This window comes from Dipodomys spectabilis, unplaced genomic scaffold (assembly GCF_019054845.1).
Source record: "Dipodomys spectabilis isolate Male_0828 unplaced genomic scaffold, ASM1905484v1 ptg000544l, whole genome shotgun sequence".
Classification (NCBI taxonomy): domain Eukaryota; kingdom Metazoa; phylum Chordata; class Mammalia; order Rodentia; family Heteromyidae; genus Dipodomys; species Dipodomys spectabilis.
Genome location: NW_024871221.1, coordinates 805,447 through 832,465, shown reverse-complemented (window position 1 = coordinate 832,465; position 27,019 = coordinate 805,447). Strand labels below are relative to the sequence as shown.

Here is a 27,019-nt window from a genome sequence, read left to right as displayed (position 1 = left end):
GGGAGTTTTGTTGAAGTTGCAAAGTCCCGGAGCCTGCACAGGGCCGTCGGCGCCGCAGCAGCAGCGAGCAGCCGAGCGCGCATCTGCGGCCAAGGGACCCCGGGCGGCGGCGGCCAGAGCGGAGCGCGGCGCGGCGCACACCCAGCCCAGCCCGGACGCACGGCCCTCCCGCGCTCAGGCGCCCCGGCGGAGCCCCGGCCATGGACCACCAGCTCCTGTGCTGCGAGGTGGAGGCCATCCGCCGCGCGTACCGGGACACCAACCTCCTCAACGACCGTGTGTTGCGGGCCATGCTGAAGGCGGAGGAGACTTGCGCGCCCTCCGTGTCCTACTTCAAGTGCGTCCAGAAGGAGATCGTGCCGTCCATGCGCAAGATCGTGGCCACCTGGATGCTGGAGGTACCTGGGGCGCCCCTCGTGGGCCGAGCCCACCCTCCCTTCGCCCTCCACTCCTTCCCTTCCCTCCCTCTCCAACTTTGAACTTGGTTACTAGAAACCCGGGTTCTCAAAAGCGGTCGGCGCCGCAGGTATTTTTTGAACGAGAGAGGTGGGGGGGTGGGCGCTAGAAGTTCCTCCTCCCGGTGGGGGGTGGTCTGCCCTCGAGGCCCTCCGGTGGGCGCGGGGGGCGCCGGCGGGGACACCCTGCGCGGCCCCCGTTTGCGCCCCGGCCCCGCTGTGCCCGCTCTCCGGGCCGCCCGGAGCCGTCCGCTCTGGGGGGGGAGGGGGCCACAGATTTGATTTTTAAATTAATATCCATGGACACGTATGCAAGGGTTGCTCGTGCCAGTATTATGCGCCATCTTTGCTCTCTTATTCCGAAGCAAAAGTGTTTATTAATAATTGGGGCCTGGTGGGGGCGGGGAGCGGCCGGCGGGGCGCCGGGGACCCGCGCTCGGGGCCGCGCGGCCGCCGGGCACCGGAGGGAGGGGCGCGGGGGCCGTATCGGAGGGGGGGACCCCCGCTCGGGGTAGGAGGGGGGGCCCCTTTGTTCCCGCGGCGGGCCCCGGGACTCCCCGCACGGGGCACGGCCCGGCCCGGAGAGCACGCCGGGCGGCAAGGTCGCGTGGCCCCCGGGTCGCCGGGGGCTGACCCCGCTCCGCGCGGGTCCCCACGCCGGGGGGACCTGCCTGGGGCGAGCGGGGGGCCCGGGCCACGTTTTCCGGCTGTCGGCGGGTGGCTCGGGGCCCCGGAAGTATTTTTAAACCATTTTTGAAAGTGCGGCGCGGTGCCCTTGCGAGAGGAAAACGGCGCCCGCGCCCAGGGCCAGGGGGGCCCCGGAGTTTGAGTTCCTGGGGCTCCCCCCGAGGCCCAGACCGAGCCCCGGACCCCCGGTTCGGATCAAGGACCCCTCGAGGGTCATTTTCGGGGGCTTTCCGGGCCCCGGACTATTTTTTTGATATTTTTAAACATTTTTTGAAAAGATGACGTCTGGGAAATGCGGCGGGCGGCCGGGGACGCCACCTTTGTGTGCGGCGCGCGCGCGAGCGCCGAGCGCGGCCCCCGGCCGCCGGCCCCGCGGCGGGGGCTGCGGCGCGCGGGGTGCGGGGAGGGGGGCCCGCCGCCCCCCGCGCGGGGCCCCGCCCGCCACGACTTTCCCTTTCAGTTTCGGGGCGGCGCGGGGCTGCGGAAGCGCCCCCGGGGGGGAGGGGAGGGGGACGGGAAGGGGCGCGGGGCTGGGGCCGCGGGGCCGCGTGCGCCCCTCACCGCCCGCCTCGCCCGCAGGTCTGCGAGGAGCAGAAGTGCGAGGAGGAGGTCTTCCCGCTGGCCATGAACTACCTGGACCGCTTCCTGTCGCTGGAGCCCCTGAAGAAGAGCCGCCTGCAGCTGCTGGGGGCCACCTGCATGTTCGTGGCCTCCAAGATGAAGGAGACCGTGCCCCTGACGGCCGAGAAGCTGTGCATCTACACCGACAACTCCATCCGGCCGGAAGAGCTGCTGGTGACCGCGGGGCCCCGCACCCCACCCGGCCGCGCCGGGACCCCGGGGGGGAGGGGGAGAGGACGGGGAGGGGGGACAGCGGGCTCGGCCACCCCGGGCCGATCGGCCTGCCCGCGGGAGGCCCGGGAGGACCGCGGCGGGGGCCGGCGGCGGGGACCCCCGGCCCTGCCCCGCACCCGGCCGCCGGCTCCCGCCGAGCTGCGGGCCGCGCGCGCCCCCTGGCGGCGCGCGGGCGGCGGCGCGGGGCCTTTTTGTCCTCGCCGCCAGCCTGTCTGCCTCAGAACTTCTCCACTCTCCCCTTTTGTGCTTTGGTCTGGGGTCTCGGCGCACACCCCCCAAACACCGTCCATCCGGCCCTTCCCACTCCAAGACCACACCAAATGCAGGGGTTCGTGGCTGGTGTGTCAGGTCCCCCCCGGTCCTGATCTTACTCCCCATCTACCCCTGTCCCCCCCCCCCAGCAAATGGAGATGCTTCTGGTGAACAAACTCAAGTGGAACCTGGCCGCCATGACCCCCCACGACTTCATCGAGCACTTCCTCTCTAAAATGCCGGAGGAGGAGGAGAACAAGCATGTCATCCGCAAGCACGCACAGACCTTCGTGGCGCTCTGTGCCACAGGTAGGTTGGTGCCCACGCGGCGGGGAGGATCCTAGCCGGGCGCCCAGTCTCCTCCCTGGGCCCCTGGCCACCCCCACTGTGGGGGCCTGGAGCCCCGATGGGGAGAGCCATGCTCCTGAGCCTGCGGTCCCCTGCTGGCCGTCGGCACTCCACGCCGACAGGCTTCACCTTGGCAGCCTGGCCGCCTGCCCCGCCTGCGTCCTCGAGGAGCCTGTGCTGCTGGGCCCCCTCCTGGCCCCTCCCGGGCTGGGGCGCCTGCCAGGGGTGCCTGCACCACGTGCTCAGACGGCCTCAGTGCCCCAGTGCGGGGGCGGCCAGCGGAGGAGCCGGGCCTGAGGCCCTGCCGGGGCGCCTGTGGCCAGCTCCACTCAGCCCTGCCCTGGGAGGGCCTGGCCGGGCCCCGGGGTCCTCCCTGCAGTCTGTCCTCACTTGGTTTAGGCAGACACGTGTACATCGAGTCAGGCCCACGGGGGCCTGGGTAAGGGGGCTGTGTCTCAGCAAGCAAGGGCCACAGGGCAAAGTGGCACCAAACGGACCTCTAGCACCTGGCCGCAGGGACAGAGCCCCCCCACCATCTGACATCTCCACCCGCCCCCTGCTGTGTGGAGTCATCTCCCCCCCCACAGAGGGGACTCTGGTCTCTACCCTCCTCCACCTGCTTAAGGGGTGAGCCCCTCCCCCAAGGCCTGCCAAGCAAGGCATGGGGGGAGCGTGGGGCCTGGCGGGCAGCAAGGCGTCATCTGCCTGGGGCTCTTTCAGGGAGAGGAGAGCAGAGGGGAGGCCCAGGAGGCTCCGGGCAGCCTTTTATGGAGCTGAAAGTGGCTTCAGAGAAGCAGTCTCCTGGAGACAGCTCGAGGGACCCAGTACGGGGCCTCTGGGGAGGCTTGGGCCGCAGAGCCCCAGGCTGAGGGCAAATGCCCCGGGCTGCGCAAGGCTCCCCGAGCTGTCCACTCTAGGGCCGCTGGGAGCAGGTGGAGGAGGACACACGGCGTGGTGGCCCTGGCACCAACTGGTACCAACTGCAGGCCCTGGTACCAACTGTTACATGTACCACAGAGAGGAACATGGGGATGACGCGGAGGTGTGGGAGTCTGGGAAGACACTCTGGTCCCTGCAGGGGCAAGCACTCCACTGCGAGGAAACAGGAGGCTGGGTCTGAGGACCGCGGTTCAAAGCCAGCCCAGGCATCTCCAGTTAACCACCAAAAAGCCAGATGTAGAGCTGTGGCTCAAGGGATAGAGCATCAGTCTTGGATGAAAAAGCTAAGGGACAGGGCCCAGGTCCTGAGTTCAAGTCCCAGGACTGGCACCAGACAAATAAAGCGCACAGGAGGGCATCGCTCTTCTCCCTCCCTGACAGGGCCCCCAGACTTTCAGTTCCTGAGCATGTGGGTTCCCTGTTATATTAACTTGCCTATCCAAGTGTGCCCCGAGGCTGCTTCGGGAAGGCTGTGGAGGGGGGGGGTTGGTCAGCTGCCACCAAGTGCCATCGGCACTGGGTGATGGCTGAACATGCGTTGGGGTGAGAATTCCCTGTGGTGGCCACGCTCTGTCAGCACAGGGTGGGATGCTGCACCGAGGGGCGGGGAGGATGTGGCTGTGTCCCCCCCCCTTTAGTAACAGGCTTCTCTTTGGGTGAAGGATCCATCCCCAGGATTGTGTGGAGGCCTCTCTCTCTTTGTGGTTTCATTAAGCTCATTCCTGGACACTTGTTGGCATGGACTATAGCAGTGAGGGCTGACACACGTCCCTTCCCATGTCCATCCGCTCTGGCCGGGAAACCTCTGGTTCAAAACCTCCCATCATGGTGCAGCCACGTAGAGGGGAAGTAGGTGTGTCCTCTAGTTAGGGCCAGCACAGGAGACAGCCCCACAATGGCCTGGTGCAGCGCCCCCTAGCGGGCTGTTGCTTCTCCTACTTTGATGGTCTTCTGTGGGGAACCCATAGGGTTCACTGGGTCAAGATAACAGGAAAGGCCTTGGACTACTGAACAGAGAAGAGGTGTGGGGGGATCCTGGATTGGCTCTCAGTGAAGTCCAGTGGGAAAGGGGCGTGGCTGTGGAGAAGGCCTGGCACCCTGGAGGGCCCAGCCCAGGCCCACCACCCCGCCCCTCCCTCCCTGCCCTGCCCTGCAGTCCCTGCTGCTGGGCATTGGTTGCAGAGCAGCGTGTCCTTGTCCAATCCCTGTGGCCAGGCTTCTCGTTGCGGGGAGGACTGACTCCTCCTTTGCCCCATAGGGCTGGGATGAGGTGGGTGCTGTCTGCAGGGCTGAGGAAACCCAGGGCCTCAAACATGCTGGGCAAGTGTGCTCTCCCGCAGCTGCACCCAGCAGTTGGGAGGAGTGTGCTTGTAAGAGCCTGTCCTGGGGCTTGAACTCCATCTCTCATGCGTGCTTGGCTTTTTTCTCTCAAGGGTGTCTCTGCCACATAAGCCACAGCAGCTCTGTTTCTAGCATTTTTGGTGGTTAATTAGAAATAAGAGTCTCACAGACTTTCCTGCCTGGGTCGGCTTTGAACCATGATCCTCGGATCTCAGCCTCCCGAGTAGCTAGGATGACAGGCGTGAGCCAAGGTGTCAACCAAGTGGCAAGGCCCAGGGTTCCTTTCCCCAGCAGCCTTAGGCTGGCCTTGAACTACACATCCTCCTGCCTCAGCCCTCCATACTGGGGTCATAAGTTGTCCCTGGCACCCGGCACCGGGGCGGGGTGCACTGGGCATGGATGAAGTCCCCGGTTCCCTGCTCACGATCCCGTTTCTCCCTCTCTGCTGCAGACGTGAAGTTCATCTCCAACCCACCCTCCATGGTGGCCGCCGGGAGCGTGGTGGCAGCGATGCAGGGCCTGTACCTGGGCAGCCCCAACACCTTCCTGTCCTGTTACCGCATGACACACTTCCTCTCCAGGCTGATCAAGTGTGACCCTGTGAGTGGGGGCGGGGCGGCCGCCTGGGGTGCGGGCGGCCATGGGATACAACTGCGCTGGCTCCTCGGACCTCCCCCAGGGCCTCTGGTACCTGGCATTGGTGAGCTGAGGCCCAAGATCCAGACATTCAACCCCAAAGACGCCTCTTGGTGCTCAACTTATTATTGTCATTTTATTCTCAGCTCTTGTAAAGAACTCAAATAAGCCAGATGCCTGTGGCTCACGCCTGTCATCCCAGCTACTCAGGAGGCTGAGATCTGAGGATCGGGGTCCAAAGCCAGCTGGGACGGGAAAGTCCATGAAATTCTCATTTCCAATTAGCTATCAAAAAAGGCAAAAGTAGAGCTATAGCTAGCTCACAGGTAGAGCACCAGCCTTGAGCAAAAGAAGCTTAGGGACAACAGGCCCTGAGTTTATGCACAGCTGTAAATACACACAGCTGTGTATCTTGTGTTTTTGTTTTTATTTGGTGATAGTACTGGGGTTTGAACTCAGGACTCTGCTCTTTCTGGGTAGGTACTCAATGCTGCTTGAGCCACACTTCCAGCCACTTTGCTTTGAGTTCTTTTTGGTGTTTTTTATACAGATACTGGTACTTGAACTCAGCCTGGGCACTGTCCCGAAACTTTCCTTTTTTTGCTGAAGGCTGTGTTCTACTTGGATCACAGCTCTAGGTCTGGCTTTTTGGTGGTTAGCTGGAAATCGAGTCTCACAGACTTTCCTGCTCAATCTGGTCTTGAACTGCCATCCTCAGATCTCTCTTGGCCTCCTGAGTGGCTAGGATTAGAGATATGAGGCATTGGCGTCCAGCTGAGGTACTCACTGGGGGTAGCTGTCAGCCCCGGGTCCGAGGACAAGGCTGGGAGTCCCGAGTTGGGCCCCAGCTTGCACTTCTACCAGAGGACTCTAGAGTGGCTCAGAGCTGCCATTCCCTGGGAGCCGAACTGGGACTCCTAAGAGCTGTGGGTAGAGTTCATGGACAGCCTGAGGCGGTCCCCATCTGTGAAATGGGCTCATTTTTGCCAGCCTTACATATGGCTTGAGTCCTTGAGTTCCCCAGCCCATCCATGTGCATACTGCTGCTTGGGGGCGGGGCTAGCCCTGGGTGCTGGGCTGGGCCCACAGGCCAGGGCCGCTGGGAACCAGTTTGAGGCAGCTCGCAAATCTTCCTCCAGGATTTAGAGCGGCCTCAGAAAGGCTGGTTGTGGCCTTGCTCCTTACCAGAAAAATACCCAGGCAGCTGCCCATGTCTCATTCCTGTATTCCTAGATGCTCAGGAGGATGAGATGTGAGCATGGTGGGGTTTTTTGTTTTTGTTGGTCGTGGGGCCTGAACTCTGGGCCTGGGCGCTGTCCCTCAGCTCTCCAGCTCAAGGAAACGCTCTACCACTTGGGCCACAGCACCACTTCTAGTGGAGATAAAAATCTCAGACTTTCCTGCCCAGGCTGGCTTTGAACAGTGATCCTCAGATCTCAGCCTTCTGAGTGGCTGGGATGACTGGCATGAGCCACTGGCACCCAGTGAGGATGGTGGTTTGAAGCTGGGCCAGTCAGGAAAGTCAGTTCAGGTGTTGGTGGTGACACCTGGCGGTGGTAGGGGCTTTTGCTGAGATCCCTCCCCCTGCCCCCCAGGACTGCCTCCGTGCCTGCCAGGAGCAGATCGAGGCGCTGCTGGAAGCCAGCCTGCGCCAAGCCCAGCAGAACCTGGACCCCAAGGCCTCGGAGGAGGAGGAGGTGGAGGAGGAGGAGGTGGATCTGTCCTGCACACCCACGGATGTGCGCGACGTGGACGTCTGAGGGCCCCTCCGGGGCCGCAGAGCCAGGAGCCGCCCTGGGGCTCCTAACCGTCCCTCACAGGACATTTCGCTACACCAGAAAGGAGCGCTTCATTCTCCTTGCTGGTTTGGGTTTTTTGTTTTTGTTTTCTTCTGTATTCTTTGTCTTTTCTGTCTCTGACTTAAGCAAAAGGAAAAAAATTCCCTGAAAATGGTCTTTTAGAGGGAGAGAAAGAGAGAAATAGAATTTGCACAGCCTTCAGTGGCTTGTACTATATAGAGGATTTTTCTAGGCTGGTAATGAACTAGTTTTCGCTCGGTGTTGTTTGAGTTTTAAGAATAGTTGTTAACACACAAGATGTCTCTAGGGAAGACTAGAGTTGATTTGTGTGTGTGTGTGTGTGTGTTCAGGGAAAAAAAAGCATAAAAGACATTTTAAAAAGAAAAAAAACGCAAGAAACCTTTTTTTCTTCTTTCAAGTAGAGGAGGCTTTAGGTAGAGAAATGTATTCTGCTTTCCTGAGGAGTTGTCTTCCACACGGCCCTCGTCTCTACCTGCGCGCTCAAGTAGCCAGTCCCTAAGCAAGCGTCCTAGGCATATTGTAGTGGAGGCGACCTCTTTGCCTGGTCCACGGCTGGTTGGTCTCTGTCCGGGTGACCTGTGATGCCCCCGGGTACCAACCAGTGTCCCAGTGGTAGTGGGAAAAGCCATCTTACTCGGCCAGCATGCTCCGGCCGAGGCAGGCAGCAAGAGGGACAGAATATATTCTATTTTTATAATCTCGCTATTTTTGTAGTCACCCTGTTGATGAGATGCTGGTTCCCCCTTCCTCCCCCATCCCGTCCCCCACGGCCCTGGAGCCTGCCTACATCAGGTTAAACCCACAGCTACTTTTGTGTTGTTACTCCTTTTGTATGTTTTCCCTCCTGGGTATTCTAAAACCATTCCGTGTCAGAGCACTTTGGTCCGGTGGTGGGAGGCAGAATGGGATCTGCCACCTTGGCGGCAGGGGGCAGTGTTTGAATGGGATGGTTTGGGAATACAATCCTGCTTGTGCAGACGGGGCTGCACCCTGAGTTCGAGTCACTGTGCTGTTAGCCAGGGGTGGGGAGCTGTCTTGAAAGTCAGGAGAAAGTCCTTTTGTGTTGTGTAGAGAAGTTCAAGTCATAGGAGTCTTGGTGCCAGCTGGAGTTTGGAAGTAGGGACCTGGAAGGTACGTAGATACCCAGTAGTTTAAGGTTTACCTTTAGATGTTTCATGACGGAAGGTTTTTAAACACTAAAATATATAATTTATAGTTAAGGCTAAAAAGAATATTTATTGGAGACGATGTTGATAAGGCCAGTATGATTTATAAAGTAATGCAATCTCCCCGAGTTTAGACACAGACTTTTTTGCCCCCAAAGTTTTAGAACTGTTTACAAAAGATTGATCCTTTTATAAGTAAAGGGTTTCAAGGAAAACTATGCCAGAAAATGACAGATTTGGCCTGCTTGGAATTCCCCCAAAGTGGTTTGATCCAAGCATCAAGGAAATTAGGGTTCAGTTCTAGCACATTCTGCCCTCTCTGAAAAGAAAGATATATATATATATATTAGTGACAGGTAGATAATTTGCACATCTTGGCTCTTACCTTTTATTTGAGGGTGTGGAAGGGAGGTGTGGAGGGCTTGAGGCTGAGGCTGAGGGGATGGGGGGCGAGGGAGGGAGGACCGTCTCGAGGGGACGAGGAACAGGCTGTGGCTCCGTCTTACTTCGCTGCTACCGATGAATTCCTGCCCGGTTCCGAAGCAGATTTGCATAGCTTCTCTGAATCATCTTTCACGTTGTTTTGCTGCTATTGGAGGATCGGTTTGTTTCTGTTTTGTTTTGTTTTACGATGTCATATACTGCCATGTTCTCGTTTTGATTTCCTCATAGAAAATTGTATTGCATATGCCCTTTTTGTAGGTTTTTTTTTTAATGTGATCAGTTTTGACTTAATATGATTACTGCTCTATTCCAAAAACAAAAACAAAAAAAAGGTCTGTTCACAATACCTCATGCTTTCTTTAGCTATTGTGCAGGTCCAGTGGTCAGACTCTGTCTGGTCCTACAGACAGACACACGGACGGGATCCCAAACAGGCGTTCTGAGGCGTGGGAGGCCACGCGGCCCCGGGCGCCGGGCTGTGCCCTGCTGGGCCCTCCCTCCGTCTGAGCTGGGGCGTACCATCAGTAGTTGGGACAGCTGTATCATTCTGTATGTGTAGTTATGAACATTGCATTATTATTATATTATTATTATTATTTTAACAAGTCAGTCTTACGTGCCGGCGTGGTGCTGAGCCCCGGGACACCGTCCTTCGGGATGATAGAAATCGCTTCTGGAGCTTGTTCAAGTGTTGGGTGGTTTCATCTGTTGTTTCGGACTCCTGTTCTGTCGGTTGATGCTTTGTACATTACCATTTCAATGCCAGGTGCTCACGGGTCCCCTTTAGCCAGCTGCCCAGTCAAAAGGATTTGTGACTGCTGGTGCCCTGCCTGGGGTCAGCTGCGCCCCCAGGACGGTGCCTTCCCACCCCTCAGCTTACCTCAACCACCCTGCCTCGGGGTCCTGGGGGAGGGGCGGTCCACAGCGACAGACGGACACAGGCAGAAGCCTTGGATGCCGTGTGTGCCCAAAGGCCAAAGGCTGGTGGCAGGTCCACAGGGCACACGGAGTCGGTCCTGCGGCACGCCGGGCTTTGAGCGTCCAGTGGTGGGGACGGGTGGCAGTTTGGGGTCTGTGTGTTCCTGACAGCAGGGCACTTCTCAGCACAGACATGTAACCGGCACGTTTCCAGCAGAAAACAAAGGACAAATGTGGAAAGTCTAGAATAAAATCGATAAAATCCCACTGTGGCGTCGGGTTTTTTTTTGGGGGGGGGGCTGATGGGAAGACAGAAGAGGCTGGAGGGCCTGCCACCCGTCCACCGGGCTGTCCCAGAGCCCATCCTAAGGAGACACTGCAGTACGTCCCCTGGTGTTTGGGGGGAGGCAGGGAGAAGGAACCAGGGGCTGCCCCCCAGATGGGTAGGAGCCTGTGGGTTGCTTTTGCTGCCGGCCCAAGGGCAGGGTAGCCGAGGGAGGACAACAGGGCCAAATGTGTGCTGGGCACGGGGGGTGGGCCTAGGGCCCCTGGGAGGCGGGAGGCCGCAGGGGCACCTTGCGTGCACTGCTGTTCACTACCAGCTAGAGGTGGAAGGGTCAGTGGTGTCCCTTCAGCTTGGGGGCTGATGACTAGTCATTCTGGAAGGTTCTCAGCTTGGTTAGGCGATATTCTGCTAACCTTTACCAACCAGCTGTGCTTGGCACACAACACCCCTGGATGTGGTATTGGGGTCCCTGTTCTGATCAGGGGCAAAGCTGAGAGTCAGCTGACCTGCTACCCCATCTTGTAACCCTTTTCTTGCCCGCTGCTTAGGCAGGATCGCTGCGCAGTGAGTCTCGGCCTGTCATATCTCTGCCCACCACTGGGCATTCCTCTCCCAGCACTCAGCTCTGGGCCTGGCCTGCCTCTCCTCCCTCAGTTCTGGCACCCTGGCCACCAGCTGGAGGCTGGTGACCGCAGACTGCCCAGGCTCCCACTCCAGGTCTCCTGAGTGCAGGAGCTGCCCTGGCCATCGGCTCCTCCAGAGGGTGGGACTCAGTGAAGATGCCTCCGCTCTGGCCCAGCTCTGGCCCAGCTGCCGTTGTCTTCCCAGGCCTCGCCCTCGAGGGAGAGCGCGTGTGTGGGAGTGGGGGCGGGGAGAGTGTGCAGGAGGTGGGCAGTAGCACTGCCCAGAGCAGCACCCATGGTCATGAGGACAGCTGGGCCTGTGGGGTGTGGGAGGGGTGGAGTGTGTCTGCCCACAGGAGGGGCAGAGTGCCCCCCATGCTGCCCAACCTCTCCCCTAGGGCCTCCCTGTCACCCCAGGAATGCCTTTGATCTGGGGAAGGCAGCCTGGACCTCTAATCCCTTCCCACAGCCCCCTGGCCCGCCCGCAGGCCCCGCCGCCCGCAGGGCAGACAATAGCAGCTTGGGCCACGGGCCTTGGGGCCTGCATCCGGGGCCATTGTCACTGCCACTCACGGGGGCACACAAGGAGGACCGGGCCGTAGTGGGCCTCGAGCCCTTCAAAGGCAGTGGCGTCCATTAATCCTTTTGTCACCTGGTGACAGCTGAGCCAGCTGTCAGTCACTTCAGAGCTGGCCGAAGAGGCAGGCCCCGGGCTGGGGCCCCAGCCCACGTGGCCGGCGGAGACCCCGGCCCAGGGCGGGGCAGCCTTTGTTCCTTCTCAGCTTTCCTGGAGAACGCGCCCCTAGCAGCCTCTGCTCGGGAGACACCCGGCAGGCAGCGAGGACCCCACCCAACTCCTGCCAGGGGTCAGGGACTTCTTTATCCTTACCAGGCGGCTCCAAGCGGTTGGTCCCTCCGCAGGGACAGCGACACAGCCATGGGCACACCCGCCCTGTCCCCACTGCCATTTAAACCCACGGCCCGGGCTGGGCTGAAGCGCTGTCCACAGTGCCGCGTCCCCACCCATCACCAGGTCTCTATTTGGTGAACGAAACAAAGAACTCCTGGGGTTTGGAGCTGGGGTCCAGACACCACCTCCCTACCAGTAGGGAGGCGGGGAGGCTGAGACTCACGGCTCCTCGCGCTGGCTCCCCGCGCTGGCCCGTGGGTCCTCCATCTTCTGAGGCCTCCCCTGACAGGTAGCATGGGAAACACCCACTCTACCCTCTGGAGCCAGACAAGGACTGTTCAGGCTTTGTTGTATTTTGGTGAGAGCAGCCAGATGGTGAAATAAATGCACAAGAGAGGCTGTGTGGTCATAAAGCTTTATTTATAAAAACGGGCAAAAAGCTGGGCATCGGTGGCTCACACCCATCATCATCTAGCTACTCAGCAAGCTGAGATCTTAAGATCATAGCTCAAAGCCAGCCCAGGCAGAAAGGTGCATGAGACTCTCATCTCCAACAAGCCAGCAAAACCCTGGAAGTGGAAGTGTGGGCTCAAGTAGAACAGCAGCCAAAAGAGCTCAAGGACAGCACCCAGGCCCCAAGTTCAAGCCCCAACAGGAACACACTAACACAGTAAAGGAGGGACTAACAGCGTCGCAGCCTTGGGCACACTGCCAGCAAGGCCAGTTGTGTCCCGGGGCACAAACACACGGCCAGCCTGACCCCCAGCTTGCAGGGGGCTGTGGCTGGGGAGGCAACTAAGGAGAATGGGGGTCACTCATCAGGTGGCCCTAATCGCACTTGGCTGGGTCCTTACAGGAGGACTCAGGCTCACAGGACGCAGGACAGACGCCATCTTCAAGCCAGGGTGGACTTGGCTTGGGAGAGGCCAGCTTGGGACCCCTGGATCCCAGCCTCCAGCCTCCAGGGTATGGGAAGATGTCTGTCTGCCGTGGGAGCCACTCAGGGACGCATCACCTATGGACGGTGCAGGCAGACTCACAAACACCTGGAAAAAATGAGACCACCTGCATCTACAGTCCCTAAGAGCCAGCTTCTGGGGAGGCTGGGGATGGGAGGCCCATGGCGCCGCTCCAGCCAGGGAAGAAAGTCTGTGAGACTGCATCTCAATGAAGGACACTGGGCATGGCTGGTCGCACCTGTGATCCCGCCGTTTGGGATCAGAAAAGTTCCTGAAACTGGAATCCTAGCTACAGGGGAAGCTGGGATGGGAGGGCTGCAGTTCTAAGCCAGCCCCGGCAGAAAACTCCATAGAACTCCATCTCAACAGGGAGCAGCGGGCACCACCAACAGCTCAGCTAGGCCAGGACCCTGCACCCAGGGAGGAAGTGAGACCCTGTGCCAAAAACAATAGAGACATGCAGGACTGCAGGCAGGCATACTTACCTCAGAGGTAGAGCACCTGCCCAGGAAGCACAAGGCTGAGTTCAAAACCCCAGTACTGTCAGACAGGAAGGGACAGGGAAATAGCGAGGGAGCTGGGAAGACAGCACACAAAGGAAAGCCAAACCCAACAGTCCTGGGCCAGGGGAGCGCTGAGTGGGCCCCAGGGCACTGGAACACAGGGAGGGCCTGCGTGCAGGCTGGGGTGCAGCAGGCATAAGGACGCAGGTCCTGTCCGGTGCTGCGCTCTCAGCCCTCTGCTTGTGCGACGGCGGCTGGGCGGCTGGGCGGCTGGCAGGGGGCCGGCCAGGATCTCAACTCAAGGCTGTCCTGTCTGGAAGGGGACTGCCCTCCTCTTACGGTCACTATTTTTTGAAGTGCAAAGGGCTCAAGCGGTAGAGCCCTTTGCCTAGCAACCTCAAGGCCCTGGGCTCAAACCCCAGTATTGTCTAAAAAGTTGCACAGAGCAAAACAGCAAGAAAAAATACACTCAAATCAACAACATGAGTTTGGTGCAGGTGGCTCATGGCTACATCCTACTCAGGGGGCAGAGATCTGAGGATCACGGTTCCAAGCCAGCTCAGGGCAAAGTCGTCCCTGTGAGACTTCTCTCTAACCACCAGAAAACAAGAGGCACTGTGGCTCAAAGTGCTAGCCTTGACCAAGAAGAGCTCAGGGACAGCACCCAGGACCTGAGTTCAAGTCCCACAGCTGACAAAAAAATGAAACAGAAACAACAAAAAAACATGATAGTACCCTGGAAGTGTAATCAGAAAGTGAGCATCTAGAGTCTATATTATACATATTAATATGAATATAATGTAGCCTCAGGAGGCTAAACTCTGAGGATGAAGATTTGATGCCAGCCTGGGCAGACAAATCCAAGATTCTTATCTCCAATAAACCTGCAAAAAGCTAGAAGTTGAGCTGTGGCTCAGAAAAAGCTAAGACCTTGAGTTCAAGCCCCACTGTGGGTGGACACATGTGTGTGTGTGTGTGTGTGTGTGTGTATACACACATAGATGCACACATATACACATGTAAGTACAACATGCATATACTTCAGATACATTTATATATCACATTAATATATAAGTGTGTATATGACCACGTAGATGATTATGTGTTCATATACACTTCTGGCACTATCAAGCTGAGGATCAAATCAGGGCCTGTCACTCCAGGCCTCGTGTGTGCGGGTGCCAAGGGCCACAGCTATAGCCGTTTTCACTGGTCCCTTTCCCGAGGGCCTCCCTTCCACGTGGGCGCACACCTTAGCCAGGACCTGCCCACTCTGGGCTCCTGTGCTGGTGTGGGGTGTCTGCGCGAGGCCTCTCAGCTGGCGTGCGCTGGGCTGGCGCTCACTCTGGTCACTGTGTCTAACCCAGGACAGGCGCCAGACGCGGCGGTGGGATGAGCTGCGGGCCAGGGCGATGCCGGGGGAGCCCTCGTCTGCACCCACACGACACAATACGAGGCTGCAGCCAGGCAAGGCAGGCAGTGGCTGGAGGTCACTGATGGCCCCAGACAGGTGTGTGTGCGAAAGTCTGTTTATTTTTTCCTCGTTAGAAAACACACTACGCACACTAGTAACAGAACATACAAGAACACGCCAAGGAAAGCCACAGCCAAGAGCCCCTGGACACGCACACAGGGCATGTGGCCGGTGCTGGGGACCGGGGCACACCACCCTCTCCTGGCTCTCTGTGAGGGTGGTCTGGGCCTGGGGGAGGGTGGTCTCCCGCCCCCTGGACCCAGCTGCGGGCGTCCACCAAGATGTCCCGGAATCTTAAGAGCTGCTGTCTTGGTGGCTCCCGCCGCTCACCCCGCGGGTCCCAGAGGCGGTGGGAAGGTCACGAGTCCCAGGTGTTCTCTCAGAACAGAGCGGGCACGCGCGTGTGCAGCGGTGGCCAGCCACGTCGACACTGTCCAACAGGAAACACGGGCTGCACGGGCGCAGGGGCCCCACTGATGGGCCTCGCTGCGGCCCCAGAGAGCTTCAGACCGCAGCGGCCCGAAGGCGAGGCCCACGCACGGCCAGGATCCTTGCCCTGGCTGAGCCCGAGGCCAGGGCACACACAGGTGTCATCCGCGCTGGCTGGACGAGGCTCGTGGTGGACCCTCAGGGGCAGCTGGGCTCCACCACAGGGCCCTCACGGGCCAGCCCTGCCGTCCATCTCATCCGTCCCAGGCAACAGACATACCCACTGCTGTGCCAGTGGCCATGGACTGACCTCACCCTGTCCTGCCTCTCCTTTCCCCCCAACAGTGCTTCCCTAAGTAAGGCTTGGTCTCAGCCCGCCCGGCCCAGGGCCAGCTGAAGCTCCAGCTCTGGACAGACCCCAGCAGCCCGCAGGGGGCAGGCGGGAGGGGGCGTGGCCATCTCGGTGACCCAGGCAAAAGCTCAGGGAAGGAGGCCGGGCGGGGACCCTGGCCGCTTTGTTTGCCTTTAATCACGTCTGCGAACGCAGAACACACAGACATCTGTCCCTTGAGATTTCTTTTCTGCTCATCTGTCATTCTCAAAATGAAAGTCCAGAACCTTCCGTGGTGATTTTAAAGTCAGGCTGAACGTTGAGCAAGGAACAAAGCTGGAAAGAAAAGTTGGTTGAAACTCCCTTCTGTCTGCCTTACAGGCGTCCCCACCACACCCTCCCCTCCACGCTGCCCCGGGCCGTCCCGGGCCGTCCGGCTCAGGAGCAGTCTGTGAGGCGGCCGGAGCCCGACAGTCACCAAGCAAAGGGAGCCTGAGCCAGACCTGGAGCACAGGCCCAGCGGACGAACCTGTTTAAATTTCCCCCGGATGCAGTCCAAGTCCTCGTGCAGTTTATCGTACGTGGCATCCTCATAGGGAAAATTCTCTATCATTCCAATCAAGGCCTCCGCCACCTTCACCTTCCTGCTGCAAACAGAGACAGCCTTCCTCCTACACCGTACTCCACCCCCACTCGCCCACAGACACGGGGAGGCAGTACCCCCACCCCCCTGTCCACACTTCCGTGGACAGGAACCACCCAGCCAGAAGCCCAAAATCCAGCCCTTGAGTTAAATGCTACATGTTTGTGTAGCTACACGCGCAGACCTGGCCCACCCACGGCCTTCAACGCCGGCCTCCACCGCGCCATCAGACTTGGACCACAGGCCAGGCTCTGCTTGGAGTGAGTCAGCGGGGAGCACGCATGCTCACAGCCACAGGCTCAGCGACAGGGGACCTGGCCTCTCCCCACCAGGGTAGCACAGCACTGTCCCGGGGCCCGAGGCCAGGCCCCTCCGGGAGCAAGTTGAGTGTTGCAGAAAGGTGCACACAGGAGAGGCACGCAGCACCCTGCTCCAGCACAGGCGGTGACCAAGCCCCGGGTCTAGGGGCAAACCAGCTCTCAAACCACCCCACCTCCCCTTCCCTGAAAGTCAACTGAGGAAGGCGGAGGGATGCGGGTGATTCCTGAGGCTGGTGGGGGACCTCGGGGCCCACTGTGCTGCTCAGAAGGGGCTCCCCAGGCATGGGGCGCCCGAGCCCCATCCTGCCCAGCACACAGGGCAGGTGACTGGGCAGACCCGGCGCTCCCCAGGGGCCTCCAGCCATGCAAATGTCACGTCGCGCTGTGACAGCCAACTGCTCCCTGGCATGCGGGGAGCCACACCCACACCAAACTTCCAGCTCCCAGTTCCACAGACCCACCCGGCTCTGAAGGCGGGTGGACTGAGCTAGGGAGCACCCGCAAGAGGGCATCAGCCGATGAGTGCCTCCTCCGTCCCCCCCGAGGGCTGGAGGGGGCTGGACGCCCACTTGGCATGCTGGTGACGCGAGGAGAAGAGGGAGAAGTAGCCACGGCCCGCGCCCTCCGCCCAGCACCCCACGGCCGCACGCCTCCCAGCAGCACCCACGTGGGGACCCAGGCCGGGAAGGAGGGCGGCACAGCCTCACCTGTCTCTCCCGGCCCTGCCACTGTGTAAGAGACACTTCCACGCCAGAGCAAAGCCTTGGTAGCAACCAATCTGCAAGGTGAAGTTACGCACAGGTCCACGAAGGAGCCCAGCTCCCTGTCCACCAGCCACGCTTCTCCTGCTCCTGAAGGGCCTGCTGAGCCCCGGCCACGGGGCCTTGAAAGCTGCCTTCAGCCCAACACCCTCCTGGGTGGCTGGAACTGCCCACAGGCTGGGGGGGGGGGGAGCAGCAGCCCCTGAGTGAGGTCACTTCTGCCCTGCCCCTGGCGTCCCAGGTGGCCGCTGTCAGGCCAGTGCACCAGCCACAGGTGGCACCTATGATGGCAGCAGTGTGGGGGGACCCCACGGTGGAGCAGAAGCACCCTATCACGCAGCTCCAAACTGCTGAGCCCTGCAGCAGCGTGGGGACTCAGGGAAGCAGGGTTTGGTGGCCCGCTGCCTACGCCTGTCACGTGGGGTGCAGTATCAAGCATCTAATTGCCCACACAGGGTCTGGGACAAAGGGTAAGAATACCAGCGGAAACACAGGTGCTGGAATGAGGACTGGGGCAGCACATGACACCATGAAGCTCTGGTGACCACGAGGCTCCCTCACCTCTGGCTGCCTGGGCCTCTGCTCTCTACTGCTACCCCGGGTCAAGTCCTCGAGGCTCTCCAGTCTGTTTACTACACACAAAGGCTCACCATGTCTTTCTTTTTGTCTTATGGCAGTACTGGGACTTGAACTCTGACCGGGACGCTGTCCCTCAGCTTTACTGTTCAAGGCTGGCACTCCACCACTTGAACCACAGCGCCACTGCCAACTTTTTGGTGGTTAATTGAAGACAAAAGTCTCACAGATGGGCTGGGAAGGTGGCTCAGTGGTAGAGCACATGCCTTGCATGCCTGAGGCCCTGGGTTCGATTCCTCAGCACCACATAAGCAAAAAGAAAAAAGCCAGAAGTGGAGCTGTGGCTCAAGTGGTAGAGCGCTAGCCTTGAGCTGAAGAGCTGAGGGACAGCGCCCAGGCCCAGAGTTCAGGCCCCATGACCAGACCACCCCAAAAGAAATCACAAAAAATGTACCCATTACCTTGCTCATGTGATTGTAACCCCTCTATACCGTATTTTCACAATAAAAAAAAATAAAAATAAAAAAAAAAACTATAACCCTACCACTTGAGCTATAGCTTTTTGCTGGTTCACTGGAGATAAGAGTCTCGCAGACTTCCCTGCCTGGGCTATCTTCAAACTGTGGTCCTCAGGTCTCCGCTTGAGTGGCTAGGAACACAGGTGGGAGGCGCTGTGCCTGGGTCTCACTTCTGAATGGACGTTCCCACTTACCTCCGATCCCACTCTGGCCCCATGTACTGTGCCATACCGCCTTCCTTCAATTCTGCCCAAAGTGCTGCCTTCCTCATAGCCTTCCCGGAAGCCCTCGCCATGGAATCTGTGATGGAGAAGGAAGAGTCAGCCAACAAGGGAGAAGGCCAACTTTTCCTGCAAACCGTTGCCTTGGGGATCATGCACCCCTGTGTGACAGAGCACCTTACGTTGGGAAACATCTGAAGCTCAAGTCCGAGAATGGGAGCGCCAGGCCCAGGGAGCGCCTTCTCCTGAGCCTCCCACCAGGGCTGCACCTCCAGAAGCCAGTTTCTTCCACGGACACAGAGGGGGCTACATGAGAGACATCTGTCCCGTGGAGCAGCAGGGGCAAGCAGGGAAACTCAAATTCAGGGCTCCCTCCCCATAGTTAAATCCAGAATAGAAGGGGACTCTGGTGACCAAGGAAGCCAAGTTCTGAGTTTCCCAAAAACTCAGGCATGTGTCCCCAAAAGACTGTAATGCATTCAGGACGTTTCCTCGGTCAGCAGATGACGGTCTAACGGGACCTGTGGGATGAGGGTCGTGAACCGCCCCCCCTCCTGCCCAGGGCCCGTGTGCCCTGAGGGACGCAGACAGCAGAGCATCAGATCCCCGTCCACAGGACAGAGACCGGGGCGGGACTGAACTTTTCTTCCTGGAGTGTCCCTGAAAGAGCAGCCACAAGGCGACCACCCGGTCCCCGCCCGCGGCGCTCCCCAGGGGGCTCGAGAGAGAAAGGGGTGACCCGGGACCGCGGAGGGGCAGGCCCGGGAACGCCGCCGTCTGGCCCCGGACGTCCCACAATCAAAGAACGAGACAAAGTGGCGGCTCCCAGATGGCAGAAGCCCGTGCCACGGGCGGCTGGGGTCCCTGCGGGCCGCGGGCCGAGCAGATGCCGCAGGGGCGGGGCGGGGCGGCTGGCACGTGCCAGGGGGCGGGCGCGACCCACGGCGCCGGCTGCTCTCCCGCCCCCCTGCCCGCCCCCTCCTCCGCCCCAGCACCCCCCAACACCGCCCCCCACGCAGCCCCGCCACCGCCCCAGCACCCCAACACCGCCCCCACCGCCCCAGCACCCCCCAACACCGCCCCCACCGCCCCAGCACCCCCCAACACCGCCCCCACCGCCCCAGCACCCCCCACCGCCCCAGCACCCCAACACCGCCCCCACCGCCCCAGCACCCCCCAACACCGCCCCCACCGCCCCAGCACCCCCCACCGCCCCAGCACCCCAACACCGCCCCCACCGCCCCAGCACCCCAACACCGCCCCCCACGCAGCCCCCCACCGCCCCAGCACCCCCGAACGCCACGCCCCCGTCCCCCCACGCAGCCCCCAACCGACCCTGCAACCCCGAACGCCCCGCCCCCGCCCCCGCCCCCCACGCAGCCCCTCCCGCCCCGCCCCCCTCCCGCCCCGCCCCTCCCGCCCCGCCCCCTCCCGCCCCGCCCCCTCCCGCCCCGCCCCCCACGCAGCCCCTCCCGCCCCGCCCCCTCCCGCCCCGCCCCCAGCACCGGCCCCCACGCACCCCCTCCCGCCCCGCCCCCTCCCGCCCCGCCCCCTCCCGCCCCGCCCCCTCCCGCCCCGCCCCCCACGCAGCCCCTCCCGCCCCGCCCCCTCCCGCCCCGCCCCCTCCCGCCCCGCCCCCCACGCACCCCCTCCCGCCCCGCCCCCTCCCGCCCCGCCCCCAGCACCGGCCCCCTCCCCTCCCGCCTTCCCGCCCTCGTTACCCACCGCTCGTCCGCCATCACGATGGCGTCGAACATGTCCTGCCTCTCGGCCATGGCGCCGCGCCCCCTCCGCCTCCGCTGGGCTCCCGCTTCCCCGCGATGCGGCCCGCGGAGCCCAGCCGCCGAGAAGCGACGTTCTCCAAGAGGCCAAGTCCACTTCCGGGGGTAGCCGCGCGGAGCAGGCTGGGAAAGGACGGCCGGCGAGAAGGCCCAAAACGATGCCGTTACGCATGCGCTATTGCGGCATTGGCGAAGCTGGGTGGAGCGAGGCCACGCCCCCATGGATAGCCACGCCCCCTCTGGACCCCGCCCTCCTCGGTCCCCGCCCCGTCCGGTCCGCAGGGGCGCGGGGTCCACGCGGCGGGTCGGCCTGCGCGGGCAGCGGGAGCATCGGGGAGGTCCGCGGAGACCCCCGGGGCGCCCCGCACGCTGGCGGGGGCGTGGGGGACCCCGCGCGCCGCCCAGACTCCGGATCCGGATAATGAAGGGAAAAGGTGGTGTGTGCGCCGCGTGTGTGTGTGTGTCGGTGGAAAAGGTGTGCGCCCCGCGTGTGTGCTGTGTGTAAAAGGTTGTGTGGCCCCGCGTGTGTGTGTGTGTGTCGGTGGAAAAGGTTGTGTGGCCCGTGTGTGTGTTGTGTGTGTAAAAGGTTGTGTGCGCCGTGTGTGTGTGTGTCGCTGGAAAAAGTTGTGTGCGCCGTGTGTGTGAAAGGTTGTGTGTGCCGTGTGTGTCGGTGTAAAAGGTGTGCGCCCCGCGTGTGTGTTGTGTGTAAAAGGTGTGTGGCCCCGCCTGTGTGTGTTGTGTGTCGGTGGAAAAGGTTGTGTGTGTGCTGTTACCTTATTTTTTTTTGGTCTTTTGTAGCTTTATGTGTCTTTTTTTTTTTTTTTTTTTTAAACTAGGGCTGAGAGCCGAACCCACGGCCTTGGGCGCGCCAGACGGGCGCCCTTCCGCTGGGCTAAACCCCCATCCCCGAGCGCGGCCTCCGCTCGCGGCCTCTTAGAGCCAGAGCTGGGGGGCGGAGCCCGCGCGGGCCCCGCCCTCCGGAGCCGACCACCGCGAGCCGAGGACAGCCAGGCCGGGAGCTGCCGCCACCCAGCCAGCAAACACCAGCGAGAGAGCAGCCAGCCGCAACCGCAGCGCGCACCCACCGCCGAGCGACGGCAAACCGGGAGCAGCCACCGAGCACACCCACGACCAAGTAACCGCAAGCCAATAACAGCAACAAACCGGGAGCAGCCACCGAGCACACCCACGACCAAGTAATAGTAAATAAGAGCAACAAACCGGGAGCTGATTGTGATTCTTTTCTTGTCATTTCTGCCAAACAAGCTGTTGTTTAACTTTCTGTTATTGTAAAGGTGACAGACAATCAGGTAAGAGGACATTGCTTTCTAGACAGTGTCACCTTTCCTCCTCCTCTCCCAGTTTTCCCTCTTGTCCCCACCCACGAGTCGTGTGGCTCATTGCCCACGTCGTGTCCTGGGAGGGCCGCAGCTGCATTTGTGCACCCTTTGTCCCTCCATTCCTGGGTCCCAACCACAGGTATGGCAGCAAATAAGACAAAAAACAAAATAAAGTGAAAACAGCAACGACTAAAACCTCTGTTTCCCTTTCCTGGAGTTCATATCGGTAGGTGTCAGGCCTCGGTCAAACGGCTGCTCTGACGCGTCCGTTACAACCTGAGAGCCCCCAGAAATACCCCCATTCAAACAAGCAGGAAAGCCCAAAAGCCCACTCACACAGGTCAGTGGCCTGCATTCCATCACAGAGGGCAGGAAAGCCTCAGGGCTGTCTGCATGGCACCCAAATCAGCCTCTGAAAGCCAGCTCAGAGTTCCTAAAGGGGTCCCAATGTGGCCATCTCTGCACACCAGGCCTGGGCTGGCCAGGGCAGAACACAGTGTGTGATCAGCTGGAATGCCACACCAGAGCCAGTCTCCACGAATGACTGACCAACGGAAGAATCTTGGCTGCCTGGGAGAAGTCACATCTCACACCTTTACAAAGATCAGGCCACACCACATGCATGCACGTGTTAGCTCTAACACATGTGTGGCATTTCATATGTGACCAGTACCTTAAAGAAAGAAAAGAACCAGCAATGCAAATTGGGGACTTGGGGGGGGGGGGCAGCTGGAGTGAGATACATCTGTGTGTGAAAATAGAACAGAACGAAAACCTAAAAACTGTTACAAAAAGAGACGTGAAAGTATTAGAGGGTGAATTTGATTAAAGCAAATTGTATGTATGTATGAAACCGCCACAAAGAAACCTCCTTGTACATTAATAAATGCTAACCGAAAAAAGAAAAAGAGTTGGCTATGAGAGAGAAACAGAGAATAAGAATCTTAGGTGAGCAGAGCTATCATCCTAGCTGGTCTGGAGGCTGATTTGAGGGATGCAGTTCAGAACTAGCCTGGGCAGAAAAGTTTGTGAGACTCTTATATCCAAAATAACATAAAAGCCAGAATGGGAACTGTAGCTCAAGTGGTACAGCACTCAGGGACAGAGCCCAGGCTCTGAGTTCAAAGCCCTGGGATTGACATCCGTACATACATTCGTACATACATAAAACCATAGGTGGACCATTGTGGCCAACCCAGAGCCACTGGCATGTATGCTGGTCCTAAGGCTCGAACTCGGGGCCTTGGGCTCTCACGTGGGCTTTTCCACTCATGACTGGTGCTCTCTACCACTGTAGCCACAGTTCCAGCTGTTTGCTGGTTAATTGAAGATAAGAGATTTGTCAGACCAAGCAGGCGCCTCAGGTCTCAGCCTCCTGAGAAGCGGGGATTACAGGTGGCACAGGGAGCAATCAGGAGCATTGTTCGCCTTTTCTAATAGTTCTTTTTATTTTTTTCCTTCTTTTTGAGGACTGCCGGCCACGCTCATTACCCATGGGTATACAAACTTCAGCTTCTTTTGGCAGAGGAGGTTCAAGAAGAGAGGAAGAGACCTCTGGAAAATGCTCCATCTCAAGACAGCAGTGCAGAGGAAAAAGTTCATAGATAAGTAAACAGCTTCAAGTGACAAAATGGCAGGAGGAAGGGTAACAGCTTCTGAGCAGCATGGCCGAGGACAGCTGTGCGAAGGTGGCCCAGCGGACTTCTTTCATGTTATTTGGAGAATGTGTGCTCAACAAGCATAAGTAACTTTTGTAAGCATTAAAACAGAGGCAAAGCAAAAACCCCTAGTTATTTGGGAAGTAGAGATCAAGAGAATCAAGATTCCAGGTCAGCCCAGCCAAAAGTTCACAAGACCCATCCCGACCCATAAAGCTGTCTGTGACAGTGCACACCTATCAACCCACTGAAGTGGGAAGCGTAGATAGGAGTGGGTCCAAGCCGGCCTCAGCAAGAAGTGAGACCCTAGCTCAAAAATAACCAGTGGAAAAAGGGCTGGAGGTGTGGCTTGAGCAATAGAGCACCCACCTAGCAAGCGCAAAGCCCTGAGTTTAAACCCCAACGTTTGTAGTTCAGACAGGCACTCAATTAGATATTATATGCCACAGAAACAACAGTACAGACTGGCCCTTAGCCCGCAGTGTTGTTCTGCAGAGACACCTGCACACCTGGGATTTATCCCTAACCGTGTTGTCTCCACTCAAGACGAAGACCTTGAATTTTCCACGTTTTATTTACAAATTGCTGTGTTTTCCAACAAGGGCCAGACTTTAAAAATTAAGCCTTAAAGAGAGAAGGGGATAGGGGCACTGGGGATGTGGCTCAGTGGTAGAGCTTTTTGCCTAGCAGGCTTGAGGGCCTGGGTTCAAATCCCAGCACCCCCAAGAAGGAGGGGGAAAGACAATTTCTAATCTGATATTTGTTTTGGTAAGCAGGAAAATTCAAAACCTTTCCTCAGTATGTCAGTGTTTGAGAAAATAATCACGGCATCTGCCAAGTCTTGCATCGGAAAGTGGTAGATTTGTAGCCCAGGACAATTCGTTTACACACAGGATGAAAATGATCCAAAAAGGTTCTTGAAACCAAAGGCCTTTCTAAGCCTCAGTTTTTACTGTCTGAAAATTGTCTGGACTGCCTTTATTTGAGTGGTTTCAGAGCATTGCCACTGGTTGGGGCTGTAGCTCAGTGGCAGAGCATTTGTCTGCCATGTATGAGGTCCCCGGTTCTATTCCTAGTCCTGCAGAAAAGAAAGTTATCATTATTTATGTTTTAGCCAAAGACATAAAGGGGATGTTAGCATTAACTCTGACACCCTACCCACAAAGACAAGACATAGTTTTTAAATAGGAGAATGTTTCCTCTATTTTTACTCAAGTTCACACACCCAAAGAATAAAATACAAGAGAAAAGTAAACCCATCCAAGTTTGATATTGAAGCACTCCTAGCAGCAAAGGATGGTTTTTCTTAACTTATTTCATTTAAATCTGCAGCAAAAACACCAGGTGGCTAGCACACCCAGCTGGCCCCTGTACATCTAGACGGTTAACCTATAACGACATGCATTTTAGAAAGAAAAGCAAGCTAAATAGCAGTAACAAAGACCAAAAATGTGTCGTTGACTCCTATTATTGCTTTAATCATCTTTAAATAGTTGTAGGAAAAAAGAGTTACAATTTAATACATGAGTCAGCTTTTACTTTTTGGTTCAAGAAATACATCCAGAAACTTCTCTCCCCAGCCCTGTCTGTCTGCATAGAAACAACTAGAAAAGCAAGAGCCCTGAGCTCCCTGGGGTCAGTTTTAGGAGATGAGGTTTTCTTCCTTCACGTTTCCTATGCTTGTCTTCTCAGTCTTGTGACTTGAGCTGTGCTGTGATATGAAGTGAGGATGTGTTTCACAGTCTGGGAGATTACAAAGAAGTTGTTTTAGCTGGGCTGGTGGGCCTGTGATTCTAACTAGTCAGGAGGCTGAGATCTGAGGATCAGGGTTCAAAGCCAGCTTAGGCAGGAAAGTCATGAGACTCTGGTCTCCAATAAACCACCTGAAAAAGTTTAAAAAAAAAAAGAAGGCTGTGGCTCAAGTGATAAGGGTGCTAGCATTGAGGAAAAAGTAAAAACAAAGCTCAGGGACAGCACCCAGGTTCTGAGTGCAAGGCCCAGGCCCAGTTTTTATTTTAAGTATTTTCTGTTCTATTTTCTTTATATTTGTGTGTGTGTGTGTGTGTAAAACTCTTTAGAATTCTTAAAAGAAAGTAAATAACTTTAAGGAGCTAAGCCTATATCTTTCAAATTCAGCATAAATAAATGACATTACTTAGAAAAACAAGTCATTCAGGGGGTTTGAAACCCAAGCTTAACCCCCACAGGGTGAGGCCTAGGGATCCCACTCCCTGTCTTAGCTGAACAGCCTCTCCCTCCCTAAAGGAGATACTCGGAGGTTTGCCCAAGAAGTGCTATTTTCTACCTGCCTGCTGGGGAACTCCTCACAATCCACATTGCAGGAGGCCTGGGACAGGGAGTTGTTGGTAAGATCAGTGAGCAAGCGCCAGGCTCCCCTGGACAAGGCCAGCTGGGGTCAGCTCTGTCTGCATGCCCCCAAGGCAGCAGGGCCCTTGGGGCTGGATGGTCTAAGCCCGGGCTGGCAGGGAAAAGCCCGGGACTTGGGTCTTGGCTTCCCAATGCAGGGCCCCCCAGAATGCCTCAGCCAGGGTGGTCTGGTCTCACAAGCTGACACTGTCCAGAGATCTGGGGGGGGTTGCACAGCATCAGGAGGTGGAACTTCCACAGGAGGAGCTGAAATCTGAGGGGAGACAGAGCTCACTGAGTCCCCGCTTGTGAGCCAGGGGAGGCTGGCGGCTGGCGGTACCCCAGAGATAAGCCCTGACTCCGTGCGTGCAGGGAAGACCGCTTCCTGCACAAACTAGGCCCACCAAGGAAGGGCAGCTTTCCCTGCCTCATAGGAACAAGGGTGCCCCAGAGGTGAAGGAGGGCATCTAGAAGATGGTTCCTGATTGGCTTAGCCCAGAATTCTTTGCTTACTTCTTATTGGCCAGAGCAGGTAAGCTTACATTGCTATTGGCTAGGGCTAGTCTGCTTACATCCTATTGGCCAGAGTTACCAGGTTCTAGACTAGCGGCTTCAGCTGGCCCGCTTGCCTCCTATTGGGTAGAACTGGTCATTGCCCTCCCCAAACCCACAAGGGAGCCTGGGAATTGGCCGAGGCCAAGTCCCCCTGTCCTGGGTCAGCTCTGTCTGTCCTGAGATGCTTTTGTACCCTTTGGGTTTTTGTTGTTAAGTCCTCTTAGCCCCCACCGGCCCGGTCAGGGAAGCCTTTCCGCGTCAGGCCGCAGTAAAGCTCAGATTTCCCCCAGGCTGGGACTTAAGCACCCAGCAGAGCGGCCTCACAGGGCCCTCACGGGGCTCAGGAAACCCATGTGGACCAGCATGAGTGCGAGTGTGGGGACAGGGACAGGCTTGCTGGCCAGGACGTGTGCCCAGGACCTTTGGGGTGGGGTCACCTTGACGGAGAGGCCTCGGGCGTCCCGGCCTTCTTCCACATCACAGAGGCTCTCAGGGCACCTGGGCGAGTCCAGCGGTGGGGGGTTCCAGCACCGCCCCGTCCACAAACCTCCTCCTTCCGTGCAGGGGCTCTGCGGGGCCCCACGGTGTCGGTGGCTCCTCCCTGGCCTTTTCTCTTTCCCACTTGTCTCCCCAGGCGGCCACCCTCCCATCTCTCCCCCCTGAGTCGGGAAACACCCCGACCCTGTGCCCTGGACCCTCGGGAGCTGGAGCTGGCCACCTCGCTCACACAGCCCCGTTCCACGGGGGAAGAACATCTGGATGCCGGGGGAGGGGATCTTTCTGGACTCCACACCCCAGCAACCCGGGACAGGCTTCTCCCACTAGTGCGACAGCTTCATTCCTGACCAGCTCTGTCATGCCCTCCACCCTTGGCCCTGGAAGCCAGCCTCTAAGACAGTACAG

At 58.5% G+C, this 27,019-nt stretch overlaps 2 protein-coding genes, 1 long non-coding RNA gene and 1 other non-coding gene across 5 annotated transcripts; 3 read left to right on the top strand and 1 right to left on the bottom strand.

Annotated features, from left to right (window-relative positions):
- On the top strand, positions 1-9,265 carry Ccnd1 (cyclin D1). The gene is made up of 5 exons (XM_042670379.1): positions 1-398; positions 1,722-1,937; positions 2,399-2,558; positions 5,329-5,477; positions 7,109-9,265. Exons 1-5 carry the CDS (start codon positions 201-203, stop codon positions 7,271-7,273), a joined length of 888 nt encoding a protein of 295 aa, XP_042526313.1. The 5' UTR covers positions 1-200; the 3' UTR covers positions 7,274-9,265.
- Positions 9,266-14,655: 5,390 nt separating this feature from the next.
- Lto1 (LTO1 maturation factor of ABCE1) lies at positions 14,656-20,293 on the bottom strand. 2 transcript variants are annotated; one of them, XM_042670372.1, is made up of 5 exons: positions 20,141-20,293; positions 18,389-18,494; positions 17,047-17,117; positions 15,906-16,023; positions 14,656-15,712 (listed from the first exon to the last, which is right to left on the bottom strand). In XM_042670372.1, the coding sequence occupies exons 1-5, from the start codon at positions 20,188-20,190 to the stop codon at positions 15,644-15,646; spliced, it is 414 nt and encodes a 137-aa protein (XP_042526306.1). In that variant the 5' UTR covers positions 20,191-20,293; the 3' UTR covers positions 14,656-15,643. The 2 variants fall into 2 exon arrangements, with proteins under 2 accessions (XP_042526306.1, XP_042526307.1); XM_042670373.1 differs by having other exon boundaries at positions 15,906-16,020.
- A 197-nt stretch (positions 20,294-20,490) lies between these two features.
- Positions 20,491-25,053, top strand: LOC122099881. The gene is made up of 3 exons (XR_006146019.1): positions 20,491-20,630; positions 21,033-21,506; positions 23,006-25,053. It is a non-coding gene; the product is annotated as an uncharacterized LOC122099881 (long non-coding RNA).
- Positions 23,847-23,919, top strand: Trnaa-agc. The gene has a single exon. It is a non-coding gene; the product is annotated as a tRNA-Ala (tRNA).
- Positions 25,054-27,019: the final 1,966 nt, after the last annotated feature.